We start from the raw sequence: 13,518 nt of genomic DNA, 5'->3' as shown, positions 1-13,518 counted from the left end.
GTTCTCCTTGTTCTCGCGGCCCTACTTCCCTCCTCCTGCTCCTCTTTATGTTTCTCCTCCTTCTGCTTTTCCTCCCCATCCTGCTCAACCTCCCCCGCCTCTTTCGCCTCGCTCTTCAACGCCCCTCCTCCTCCTGCTTTATTAACAATTCCGATTGGTTACTCGCGCTCCATGCACGATCTTACTTTTAAGCACTTGCTTAACAAAGGCTAGGTCTTCTTGCTGGTAAATTGAAATCCTCTTTGACCATTTTTAAATATGTTGTGTGATTTTTCACTTAATTACACTTCAATTATTGTTTATTTCACTGACTGACTGACTGACTGACTGACTGACTGACTGACTGACTGACTGACTGACTGACTGACTGACTGACTGACTGACTGACTGACGGACGACTGACTGACTGACTGACTTACTGGCTTACTGGCTGGCTGACTGACTGGCTTACTGGCTTGCTGGCTGGCTGGCTGGCTGGCTGGCTGGCTGGCTGGCTGGCTGACTGACTGACTGATAATTATTCTTTGTGTATTGCACAGGTTCCAGGAGACAGTTCCTATGCATCACTTGTGAAATTTAAACAAAAAGCCCAAGAAAGCGTCAGTGAATCTTCAGTAGACGCTCTTTATGTGTTACAACCCAAGGAAGAACCCACTGATGAACTGCCTATATATGTCAACCAAATGACTTCTGATTATATGAATATATAAATTGCGATCGATTGAAGAAGAGAATCTAATAAGTAATCAGCTGATTCGACGTTTTTTTTGTTCGTTTTTTTTTTTTTTGTTGTTGTTAGTTTTGTTTGTTTGTTTGTTTGTCTGTTTTCGTTTTCACACGAGAAGAAATAAGTTGATACCTCTCTTGGTTAGTAACATGACTTAAAAGTGGCCAATGGAGGTCTTCAATTATGCAGTGTGAACATATGTGTTTAATTATTGTTTATATGATATGTGTTTATGCTTAGATTAAACTATTTCAGTGCTGCTCACACTCGAGAGAATTCAACATACGAGTGCGTGACTGTGAGTGAGGATGTTGAGACTTCCCGAAATTATCAGCATTCTCAATTTTTAAAAAGGTTTCCATTCAGGATGCTGTTTCGATACCTGATCCAATGTTTAAAATCTTTCCGACAAACAGAGACCATAGAGCCTGAAGGCAAATGTTGGCAATCGCCACGTCTATCTTGAGCGTGGACTAGACAGAGCAGACACAGTGTTGTCATGAGATCAAAGTGCTTTGGTTAAATTCACGCTGGCGACATTTAGTTTTTCCGACATTTGTTCTAATTTTTCTTACAAAGCATAAGGCTTAGAACTAGCCTTTATCTTTGACACATGTTTAAACAAAGGCAAGTGGCTCACTCATTAACAGATCTTATTAAAGGATCCCTTTGAGTTTAATAATGTGAGTGAAGTCGCGTATAGCTAGGAGACTTTAGAAGAAGTTAACGTTCTTGTATGTTTGGTTTTGTTAACATAACACTAGGGCTTGTTTATAACTTATTTGAGGTTAATCTACGTTAAGATGAGTTTGTTGACAGTTAAACCATAACAAATGATTTCAGGGTTGTTTGGCATCTAATGTCTATCTTATTATTTGCATTTTCATCTTACAAGGCACTAAACCGGAACAAACCATCAGTTGCTCGAATTGGTAATTATGATTATGCATTAAACGTAACTCTCAAAAGAAGTAGAAATGAATAAATATACTGAAAAAAGAACTGAAGTGTATCTGATCCTAAACTTAAAAGGGAAAAGAACCAGATACCCATCAAGTTCCACTTTTGTGGCCAAAAACGTTAATTTAGAATCGAAGGTCGATTGCGATATATAATAGCACTCGGCTGGTTAGGCTTTGATCCCCCATCATGAACCAAAGCCCTACTGCTATTAAATAACTCCATTTAGCTCGTGATTTACAAGCCTTTGCCCGTGTTCTTGTGACATCCGCAGTATTCGTCTATCGCTTAAATGTTGCGTAGCGTTTAAGCCAATCAGAGCGCACACAGAATCCAAACTGTACATGTATTTATTTAACATAAAGAACAATGAACCAGCGTCATACACGTTAATAAATAAAGGGCCTCCTTCTTGACCCGTGACCACAAAACAGAAATAAAGAAAACAATCTTTGAGTTTTGGTTCATCATCAGAGAGGTAGACTCTGATATGCCCGTCTAGTATTAAACAACAAATGTCCGACTGAATATATACATAGATAGGCATATCAGAGTTTACCTCTGATGATGACTATTTGTTCGAAATATGCCGTATTACGTACAATCTTTTAGTTGCGTAAGCAAATACGTTTTGGTGTAGCACAACGTGTAGCGTTCAGTTGAAATTTTGTTATATTTCCACTTTGCAATCAATACACTTTTTTTCCTATAATAACATATTTTACAAAAATATCGAGGCTGAAATTTGCGAAATTTTAAGAATATTTTAAAAATTAACCCGAGGCTGAGATTTTAAAAAGAACATAATTTTGCATGTTGAAAATGTATAAATACAAGATATGTTTTCAAATAAACCGTTGAAATTATTCCTTTATCTAAATGATAAAACTAGCTAAAACAAAATAGCACTAGCCGTACGTACGCACTAGCAATAGCCGTACGTTTTATGCTTATAACATTTCTGCAAGAAGTTATACACTTTTATTAAATTTTCAGCCACGGATATTGCATTTCTAGCATTCTGATTGGTTCACTCAATCCCGGTTGTCAGCTCGTATACCTTAGTTTGACCCTATTTGGAAAATGATTGCGTTACAATTGCCAAGCTAAAATTTTTCTACGGGAAGCGACAGTTCCATCGGAAAAAGCTGAAAAACAGCAAATTTGGCGAACTTTACGAACAAGAAATAATCAGCGGTGCCTACCACAACCACAGAAATGCCATAGTAAAATTAACTACGCAAAACAAAAGGATTGATGCGAAAAGTTTAATTAATAATACTTGTAAACACACAACAAGAGCGAGTCAATAGAAAAGCAGCAAATAATTTACGAAAGAACGGCAAACTGACACAGTTTCATTCAGTGTACGTCATAAAACTAGGCTCAGCACTTCCGTAAAGTTTGTTACCTTTCAATCTTGGTTTTGTCCTTTTATACTTCAACAAACCTGTTCCACTTTAAGCTGAATTTCGCTTCAAATAATATAGCAGTCTTGATGACAGCCGTGGAGCCGTAAAGAAGTACAATGTAAACACTTGCTTCGTTCGACTTGCACAAGACTTGTAGTTTCCAGAAAAGCTTTTGCTTCGGATCTTCTCGTAAATCTTAACTGTTGTCACAATTTCCAGGATATTTAGACGACTTTAGAGGGGATTGTTCGAGGAAAATCTTGGAAAGAAAACTCTCTGGCTCGCTTTCCTCGTATGTTTCATTCAACTCAAGAAGTGAACACCGCGCCAGAAATTTTCGCGCCTCCTCATACTATCACTTCGTTTACATCAAAATGAAATGTCCAGTCGATTTAAACTTGAGAAGAATTTAATAAAACAATTATTCCATTCGCCCTTGTTGGATACGAGTCGTTATAGCCAACTCGGCGCTTCGCGCCTCGTTGGCTATTTACCACCTCGTATCCAACGCGGGCTCATGGAATAATTGTTAAGTAATTGTTACTCCAATACATTCTAAAACGGAAATGTTAACGCTATAATCAAAGCGGAATATTCGCAAGAATATTTCAGCCTAAAATCGACAGGAAAAAAAAAAAAAAAAACAAGGATAAAGCCTGGGCAATATTCTTTTAAAAAGGGTGCATATCATTTATTTTCATTGTCTAATAGCCTTACATGCGTTAACTATTTAAAAACACTTTTCCATTTGAATTCGCGATGGGGCTTTTGGGATTTTTTAACTCTTTTGTGGTAATACCTTAGCGCTTATAGCGACGACGAAGCTTTCGTTTTCAAAACAACTTCCTGTAACGCTTTGATGCCAAAACCAACTGAACCCTGTCAGCAGTTCTTCGATTTTGATTCCTCGTTCACTTCTTACATGTCGAATTCATTGCCAATTAAAAAACGCAGCGGTACTATTTACCCACAGAACAGTTCACCTTTTGCAAGAATTATTTGGTAATATTGCTATATCTGTCATACTTTACTTGAATTTACAACTAAGCATGTTGTAGCGGCGTGTGGTTATTTTTATCATCTCATAATAATGTACGAGACAATGTTTAGACTTTCTCATAAACAACTTCCTGCTGAACACTGATGGCAAAATTTAGTATGCCCGTCTCAGCGAGCACAATGTTTTCTTGTCCGCATTAATCTCGCACGCTTTCTTTTATGTTCCTTTTGTAACACGATGCGACCTTAATATATATTGATTTTAAGGCCTCCCTTATTTTCACAATGCACTTGCTTCGTTTAATTTACTTTCTCAGTAGCAATGACGTTTCAGCGTAATATTGATAAAGAAAACCACGCTGGAGCCCTACCTTCAAATCATGAGACACGATTCGTTTTGTCATTTTTCTTCTTATGATTTCGAAGGTTACACGCATAAGGAACATAAAGTTCTTTAGTATGAAGAAAATCCATTCTACATTTATTGCAAGCCTTCTAGTGATAGTTTTCAGCATCACAATTCATGGGAATACTGGTAAGAAAAACATCTACATAATTTATACGGTATGATTTCGAAATCACTGAACTGAGACGTTATTGTAATTTATTTCTCTTTAAAGATAGCTTGCGTAGTGGCGCAAACGTTAAGGGAACACTTCGCCGAATCAAGTATTTAATATTTGTATAAGGTTCTTTGCTGTTCAAATAATATCCCGTATCCTTCATCACTTTCACGCTGCTAAAAGTGAACCTCACAGGAAATAAACGGAAGGATCGCTGTAACGACAGTGATTTCATTTTCAGGGACAGAATAGTCATGTAAGCTTCTCCAAGGAAGGTGCTGAAAAAAACCCACAAATAACCTCAAAACAGATTTGACTTAAAAGTATGTTTAATCGCTGCCAATGGTCCTTCTTGACCTACAGTCACGCATTAGAAATCCTTTATTACAATTTCTGCAAGATAATAACACTGCGGTCATGCGCGGTGTCAAACACGACAAAACAGCGCACGTCAGGAAAAACACTAAATATTTCCTATGCTTCAACATACGTTTTCACTAGTGACCGTTACCTAGATTACATTAGAAAAATGAAAAATGTAACGATGATGTTGATAACAGACTTAGCTTAAACTACGGGGGAAATAAAAAAAAAGAAAAAACATTCAAAATTGCTGGCGAGAAACGTTTTCTTTACTAGACATACAATGTATGTATTTCTTTTTCTGTTTAGAATGTTCCAACTATACATTCCTTAATGAGTCCAATAGAGCAAAAACTTACAATGACAACAGTACGCTCTTGTGTGATAAAGAACTGTCGGGCTGGTATAGGTTCGGAGGAGAGGCTGGAAATCAAATGGCGGATTCATGTGTCAGCAGACGACATCAGTGTGGAGCGGGAATGCCAGGCTGGCTAAATGGAAGTCATCCTTCAGTGGCTGATGGGGTTGTTCGACGTGAAGTGTGTTTTCATTTGTCGACGTCAGGTGAATGTTGTAGGCGGAGTACACAGATCGGTGTCCGCAACTGCGGAAAGTTTTACGTTTACGAACTGAACCCGCCGCCTGTTTGCAACGCACGTTACTGTGGCAATGGACTACCAGCTGTACAAGGTGAGTCATACAGTCTTGTTGTTTTGAATGTCCTGTTGCACAATTTCAAGGCAGTACAGTACACGAAATTTAACCCTGAACGTCATTATTATTAACAACTACAACTATTAAGTTGAGGGTTAGGTAACTTTATTCCAAAAAATATTTTTGAGACAGCGTTTTTTCTCGGCTTGTAGGAGAAAAGGGAAAAAAATACAATGTGTGTCCATTTTTGTGTCCAACTTGTTTTTATTCTTAGAATAAACGGATCGCCATAACATTATATCCCAGACGCAGTGCAACTATTAAAGAAGGGGAATGCACTCCAATCTTCTCTTTTACGACCCTAGAATAGGATATTACAAGATAACAGGTAGTGCATGCGTTAGTTAGTTGATTGCTATTAACTGAATGATTTCCGTCCACAAGGTTGTTGAGTTGGTAGGAGTGGGTGAGCATGTACATCCATGGATCACCCCCTCCCCCAGTTACGCCCTCGAGATATTAATCCCTTTGCACGTACAGGAAGGGATGGATGCCATCTCCTTCAGGTTTTTTTCGTTATTTTGAAGAGGCGTTCAGTAGCTGTTCATTTATCCCTCACGAAAATGTTGATATGTCAACCAGGTGTACACGATGTTTGACTTCGCCATGGCAACTTCAAAATAACAAGCAGGTCCGGACAAAAATCGTCATTTTTGACACAATTATGAATTTTCGTTATTCTCTGGTTTCCTAAGAAAATAGTAACATCCAAGACAGCGGTCAGCGGCTCTATTAATAGCGTTATATCAAACCATAGCGTGACCCATTCTCCCCCTGTACCACGTCCAAAAGTTAAAATGAAATCTGTTTTATGTGTAATGTATCCGAAACAGTTAAGGGGCGTTCTTCTTAACTACCAATTTGTTGCTAAGAAAGATTTCTGACCGTCAAATGTTGAAACCAAACCTCCTATGCTTAATGCTTCGTATGGTTTTTAGGAAATTCACATTTTTTTTTCAAAGTTATGGCGTTATAAAGACTCGTATTTTTGGACTTTCTTCAGTACCGTACCTTTCTTACATGTAAATGGTTAATCTATACAAAGGATTATAAAGAAAGATATGTTATCTCTAAATCTTTAAAAAAATCGGAACTTTACTTACTTTTCTCTCAAAAGTTTTAGGAATTTTAAATTCTAGTGCGCTGTTTGGGACTGGCACTAGTAAAGCGCACGAAAATGTATTTTTTTTTTTCAATTCAGTTTTCCTCCCCACCAAAAATTCACCGTTAAGCATAAGATTGCCGGACGCTTCAAAATAGCTTGCCACCAAAAACAACCTTGAGCAATTCCTTAGCAACTGCTCTAGAACTGTAAGAAGAACCAACCGCATCGTTGGTATGTTATATATTATATATAATTTTGTCTCCATTAGTTTAGTTGTTCAAAAATAGATATATAACAGAGGCTGGTTATTTTCGTGACCATTCTTCAAATATCTGACTTCCATTTACCCGAAAAGCGGCAAGCATGCTTTATCTTTTTTAACATTTTGTTTAATAATTACACCTTTACGATTCTCTTTATAAAGAATGCCAAGTGAATTGCTCCCTGTCTTCTCATTTTAGCACCAACAACTGAGCCTGTAACAGTGCAAACAAAGGCCGTAAACAAATTATCAACTCAGGAAGTACCTACCACAAAACAAACTTCAACAATATTCACAAGACTTGAGACAAAAGCTGAATCCACAGGTAATCTTATTAATTATTTATTTATATTTTTTATTTATTTATCTATCTATCTATCTATCTATCTATCTACATATCTATCAATCCATTCATCCATCCATTTTTTATTTTGATGAAAGGAAACTTTTTAAAATCATCATAGGTTGCCTAATAAACTGTCACAGTGCGTTACATCTCAACATATTTTTACAGTTCCAGTAACAGTTGCAGAGCCATCAACTTCACAAACAACGACTGTCAACGAAGTGCCATCTGAACAGCCAAACACAGCCCAAATGTCAACCATTACGTCGGCTGTACATTTAGCATTTTCTAAAAAGCTTCGGACGAGAGTTTATTCAAGAGGTTAGCCAGGTTTTGACTTAAGGATTTCATTTCAGTGATTTTCTGAGATGTTAGACCGTGAGACATTATGACAAAAGTATCGTAATATATATTCGCGATGCGAATGACAGCCCTTTCCAACTCTAATTCGGATGCTCATGGAAGTTTGTGCCTTTGGCTTGGCTATAAAATTCGATATAATGCGTTCATAATGTAAACGTTCTTGCATCAACAGTCTTTCCACGTGTTTAATCTCGCGCCGTGAAGCGGGATATGCTAGGCTTTCATTGTGTCAAATTAAGCTGAGACCACATGCACTCCTGCGAATGCTTGTTATTTTCAATTACGAAATGATGGAATAAAACAGCAAAACAATTTACACAGTAAACAGATTTTTGCAGCAACTGAGTACGGAAGTATGATTTTTTTTATCAATTTGCTTATATCAGGTGTATATAAATGGGTATCAGCGAATTTAACCCTATTCAGACGAGGGGGGTGGGGGCTTTTGAGGCGCGCGCTGACTTTGAACTGTTATTCCCAAATTTGTTATTTACGTGTTTCTGTTAATGAAAATTAACGTTTAATGCAATAACTTTTACCTTTAACGGTTTTTAATTACATTTTTATTGATTTTGTGTACTTTGCAGCAATTTTGGGTGGTTTTCTGACATATTGGAAAAATTTTGAAATCCAAGATGGCGGATCCAAGATGGTCGCTGTTTTGACATCATGATGTAATTGTCACGTGATGTGACGTCATCATCCCACGTGACGTAACAAAAAGATAGATGTTCGGACAAAATATAAATCCTATAAGTGTCCTTGTGATTGCTTAAATATTCTGGAAGTAGGGGGTTCTGAAGCCCCCCCCCCCCCTCTCCCATCTATCCCCCGGTCCCAGAAGGTCCAAAAAAGCCCGGTCTGAATAGGGTTAATTCTGGGGGAAACTCTACGATGGACTAGCATCCCATCTAGGGAAGGGAGAAATACTTCTAGTCGCGTCATCATACTTAAACCGGCCGGGATCACCTCCCGGCCTGGTTTAGGGAAATATTTACATAATTTATACGATTCGTTTTCGAAATCACTGAACTGACACGATATTGTAATTTATGTCTCGTAACAAGTTTGCTAGCGCAGTGGCCCAAACGTTAAGGGAACACTTCGCCGAATCAACTATTTAATATATGCATTAGGTCATTCGCTGTTCAAATAATATTCCGTATCCTTCATCACTTTCACGTTGCTAAAAGTGAACCTCACAGGAAATAAACGGAAGGATCGCAGTAACGACAGTGATTTCATTTTCAGGGACAGAATAGTCATGTAAGCTTCTCGAAGGAAGGTGCTGAAAAACCCCACAAATAACCTCAAAACAGATTTGACTTAAAAGTATGTTTATTCGCTGCCAATGGTCCTTCTTGACCTACAGTCACGCATTAGAAATCCTTTATTACAATTTCTGCAAGATAATAACACTGCGGTCATGCGCGGTGTCAAACATGACAAAACAGCACACGTCGGGAAAACACTAAACATTTCCTATGCTTCAACATACGTTTTCACTAGTGACCGTTACCTAGATTACATTAGAAAAATGAAAAATATAACAATGAGGTTGATAACAGACTTAGCTTAAACTACGGGAGAAATAAAAAAAATGAAAAAACATTCCAAATTGCTGGTGAGAAACGTTTTCTTTACTAGACATACAATGTATGTATTTCTTTTTCTGTTTAGAATGTTCCAACTATACATTCCTTAATGAGTCCAATAGAGCAAAAACCTACAATGACAACAGTACGCTCTTATGTGATAAAGAACTGTCGGGCTGGTATAGGTTCGGAGGAGAAGCTGGAAATCAAATGACGGATTCATGTGTCAGCAGACGACATCAGTGTGGAGCGGGAATGCCAGGCTGGCTAAATGGAAGTCATCCTTCAGTGGCTGATGGGGTTGTTCGACGTAACGTGTGTTTTCATTTGTCGACGTCAGGTCAATGTTGTAGGCGGAGTACACAGATCGGTGTTCGCAACTGCGGAACGTTTTACGTTTACGAACTGAAGCCGCCGCCTGTTTGCAACGCACGTTACTGTGGCAATGGACTACCAGCTGTACAAGGTGAGTCATACAGTCTTGTTGTTTTGAATGTCCTGTTGCACAATTTCAAGGCAGTACAGTACACGAAATTTAACCCTGAACGTCATTATTATTAACAACTACAACTATTAAGTTGAGGGTTAGGTAACTTTATTCCAAAAAATATTTTTGAGACAGCGTTTTTTCTCGGCTTGTAGGAGAAAAGGGAAAAAAATACAATGTGTGTCCATTTTTGCGTCCAACTTGTTTTTATTCTTAGAATAAACGGATCGCCATAAAATTATATCCCAGACGCAGTGCAACTATTAAAGAAGGGGAGTGCACTCCAATCTTCTCTTTTACGACCCTAGAATAGGATATTACAAGATAACAGGTAGTGCATGCGTTAGTTAGTTGATTGCTATTAACTGAATGATTTCCGTCCACAAGGTTGTTGAGTTGGTAGGAGCGGGTGAGCATGTACATCCATGGATCACCCCCTCCCCCAGTTACGCCCTCGAGATATTAAACCCTTTGCACGTACAGGAAGGGATGGATGCCATCCCCTTCAGGTTTTTTTCGTTATTTTGAAGAGGCGTTCAGTAGCTGTTCATTTATCCCTCACGAAAATGTCGATATGTCAACCAGGTGAACACGATGTTTTACTTCGCCATGGCAACTTCAAAATAACAAGCAGGTCCGGACAAAAATCGTCATTTTTGACACAATTATGAATTTTCGTTATTCTCTGGTTTTCTAAGAAAATAGTAACATCCAAGACAGCGGTCAGCGGCTCTATTAATAGCGTTATATCAAACCATAGCGTGACCCATTCTCCTGCTGTACCATGGTGTACGTCCAAAAGTTAAAATGAAATCTGTTTTATGTGTAATGTATCCGAAACAGTTAAGGGGCGTTCTTCTTAACTACCAATTTCTTGCTAAGAAAGATTTCTGACCGTCAAATTTTGAAACCAAACCTCCTATGGATGAGATTTTTGCACAACTTAGTTCTATTAAAGACTCCTTCAAAAGTTTCAAAACACGGCCATATTTGAACAGTCACGTGACCAGATTAGAAAAAACCCTAAAACTGAGGACGTTTAGATATAAGAATTGAAATCAGTGTCAACAGATAAAGAACGTCCATGTGCTTAATAATTCGTATGGTTTTTTAGGACATTCACAATATTTTTAAAGTTATGGCGTAATAAAGACTCGTATTATTGGACTTTCTTCAGTACCATCCCTTTCTTACATGTAAATGGTAAATCCATACAAAGGATTATGAAGAAAGATATGTTATCGCTAAATCTTTGAAAAAATAGGAACTTTACTTACTTTTCTCTCAAAAGTTTTAGGAATTTTAAATTCTAGCGCGCGGTTTGGGACTGGCACTAGAAAAGCGCACGCAATTTTTTTTTTCAATTCAGTTTTCCTCCCCACCAAAAATTCACCGTTAAGCATAAGATTTCCGGACGCTTCAAAATAGCTTGCCACCAAAAACCACCTTGAGCAGTTCGTTAGCAACTGCTCTAGAACTGTAAGAAGGTCCGACCTCATCGTCGGTATGTTATATATTGTAATTTTTTTTCGCAGAATGTTCCAACTACAAATTTCTTAATGAGTCGAACAGAGCAAGGACATATCAAACAACAGGATCTGTATTATCTGATACCACACTAGTGACGGGCTGGTATAGATTCGGTGGTCAGGCTGGAAATCAAATGGCTGAGTCTTGTGTTAACACGCAACACTGTGGAACGAATGAGCCTGGCTGGCTCAGCGGAACTCATCCCTCAGTAGCTGATGGGATTGTTAAACGTAAAGTGTGTTTTCACTGGCCAGAGAACTGTTGTGGATGGTCGACTTACATTGATGTTCGTAACTGTGGAGAGTTCTACGTTTACAAACTCAAGCCACCCCCTGCTCATAACTTACGTTACTGTGGCAATGGACTACCACCTGTTTCTGGTAGGAATATATACATACATTTTTATATAGTCACGTCACATTCACATCTTCACGCGGGTGCGCTGTAAATCTAATGTACATCTTAATTGATATAATTATTTACTGTTATCTGTATAATTTTTCAAATTCACTCCTAAGAAGGTCACACAGAGGCAATTTATTGAAGAAAAAAAATAGAAGAAGTTTGACGATATACCATCTTAAATATAAGTATCACTCTTTATTTCTTCCTTTGCGAAATGTCTCGTAGAGTGTTCCAACTACAGATTCCTGAATGAGTCAAACAGAGCGAGAACCTACAAAACAATGATATCAGTCATATGCGATGAAGAATTGTCGGGTTGGTATAGATTTGGAGGAGGAGCAGGAAATCAAATGGCGGACACCTGCGTCGGCTCAAGTCGTTGTAGTCATTATGAAACAGGCTGGCTTCACGGACCTCATCCTTCAGTAGCTGATGGGGCTGTTAAACGTAAAGTGTGTTTTGATTGGGGCCGATGCTGTGCTTCGTCAATATCCATTACTGTTCGCAACTGTGGAGATTTCTTCCTTTATAAACTTAAGCCGTTAAAACGTTGCGGCCGTTTCTGTGGCAACGGATTATTACCTTCATCAGGTGCGGTAGCCCTAGTTTTCTTTCCAGTCTAAATTGAAAACAAACAAATAAATAAAAATACCTTTGTCTCCTTTAGTTGAGTTGTCCAAAAATAGAATGATTTATACCAGACGCTTTTTATTTCCGTGACCACTTTTACGTTATCTGATTTCTATTTACCCGAATAGCGGCAAGCATGCTTTATATTTTTTTTCTTACATCTTTACAGTTCTCTTTACAAAGAATACCTAGTGAATTTCTCTCTGTCTCTTTTATTTTAGCACCAACAACTAAGACTGTAACAGTGCAAACAAAGATCGTAAACAAAAGGTCATCGCGAAAAGTACCTACTACAAAACAAACTTTGGCAGTCACCACGGTTATGCATTCAACATTATCCACAAGACTTCAGACAATAGCTGACTCCACAGGTAATCTTATTTCATTTATTAATTTATTTATTATTTTTATGAAAGGGAATTTAATCGTCATGCATAGGTTGCCTAATGAGCTGTCACAGTGCGTTACCTCTCAACATGTTTTAACAGTGTCAGAAACAGTTGCAGAGCCATCAACTTCACAAACAACGACCGTCAACAAAGTGTCATCTGAAGAGCTAACCACAGCCCAAACGTCAACCATAACGTCGGCTGTACATTTTGCATTTTCTAACAGGCTTCCGACGAGAGTTTTTTCAAGAGGTAAGCCAGGTTTTGACTTTGACTCATTTCATATGTTGTTACACGTTTGTGTGCATGTTTAGCGTAAACCCTTTTAGGCGATGGGTTTGGCTTCTTGTCGAAAGGTTTCTTCTTTTGTATAAAGCGGTCGATTGATTGCTTAAGAACTGATTGACTGGTCGATCAGAGTGCTGCATTGGTTAATCGATCGTCAATTTCAAAGATATTGAGAGATTTATGGAATGCAAGCATGCATTTTTCAGAGATAATTACGCGTATACTTAAAACAAAAAGTATGACTCGGGATTGTTTATAGAAAACGAAGAAAATACATTTCTTTACAAAAACAAAAAGAGTTAAAAAAAATTAAAATACATCACAAATAATTGCAAAGTCATCGCATAGGCGTCATTGTCGTCCCTGACAGCTATTTTCTG

The 13,518-nt window shown here is 38.1% G+C and overlaps 1 protein-coding gene across 1 annotated transcript in view; it reads left to right on the top strand.

Annotated features, from left to right (window-relative positions):
* Nucleotides 1–13,518, top strand: part of LOC144654273 (uncharacterized) — an 84,578-nt gene that overhangs the window by 62,139 nt on the left and 8,921 nt on the right. Inside the window, exons 17-18 of the mRNA XM_078514358.1 lie at nucleotides 7,305–7,430; nucleotides 7,620–7,772. Coding sequence (XP_078370484.1) covers nucleotides 7,305–7,430; nucleotides 7,620–7,772 — 279 coding nt within the window. The remainder of the gene's footprint in view (nucleotides 1–7,304; nucleotides 7,431–7,619; nucleotides 7,773–13,518) is intronic.

The sequence above is a fragment of the Oculina patagonica genome, chromosome 5, assembly GCF_052425735.1.
Source record: "Oculina patagonica isolate OP01 chromosome 5, crgOcupat, whole genome shotgun sequence".
NCBI classification, from domain to species: domain Eukaryota; kingdom Metazoa; phylum Cnidaria; class Anthozoa; order Scleractinia; family Oculinidae; genus Oculina; species Oculina patagonica.
This window is presented reverse-complemented; position numbering and strand designations above follow the sequence as displayed.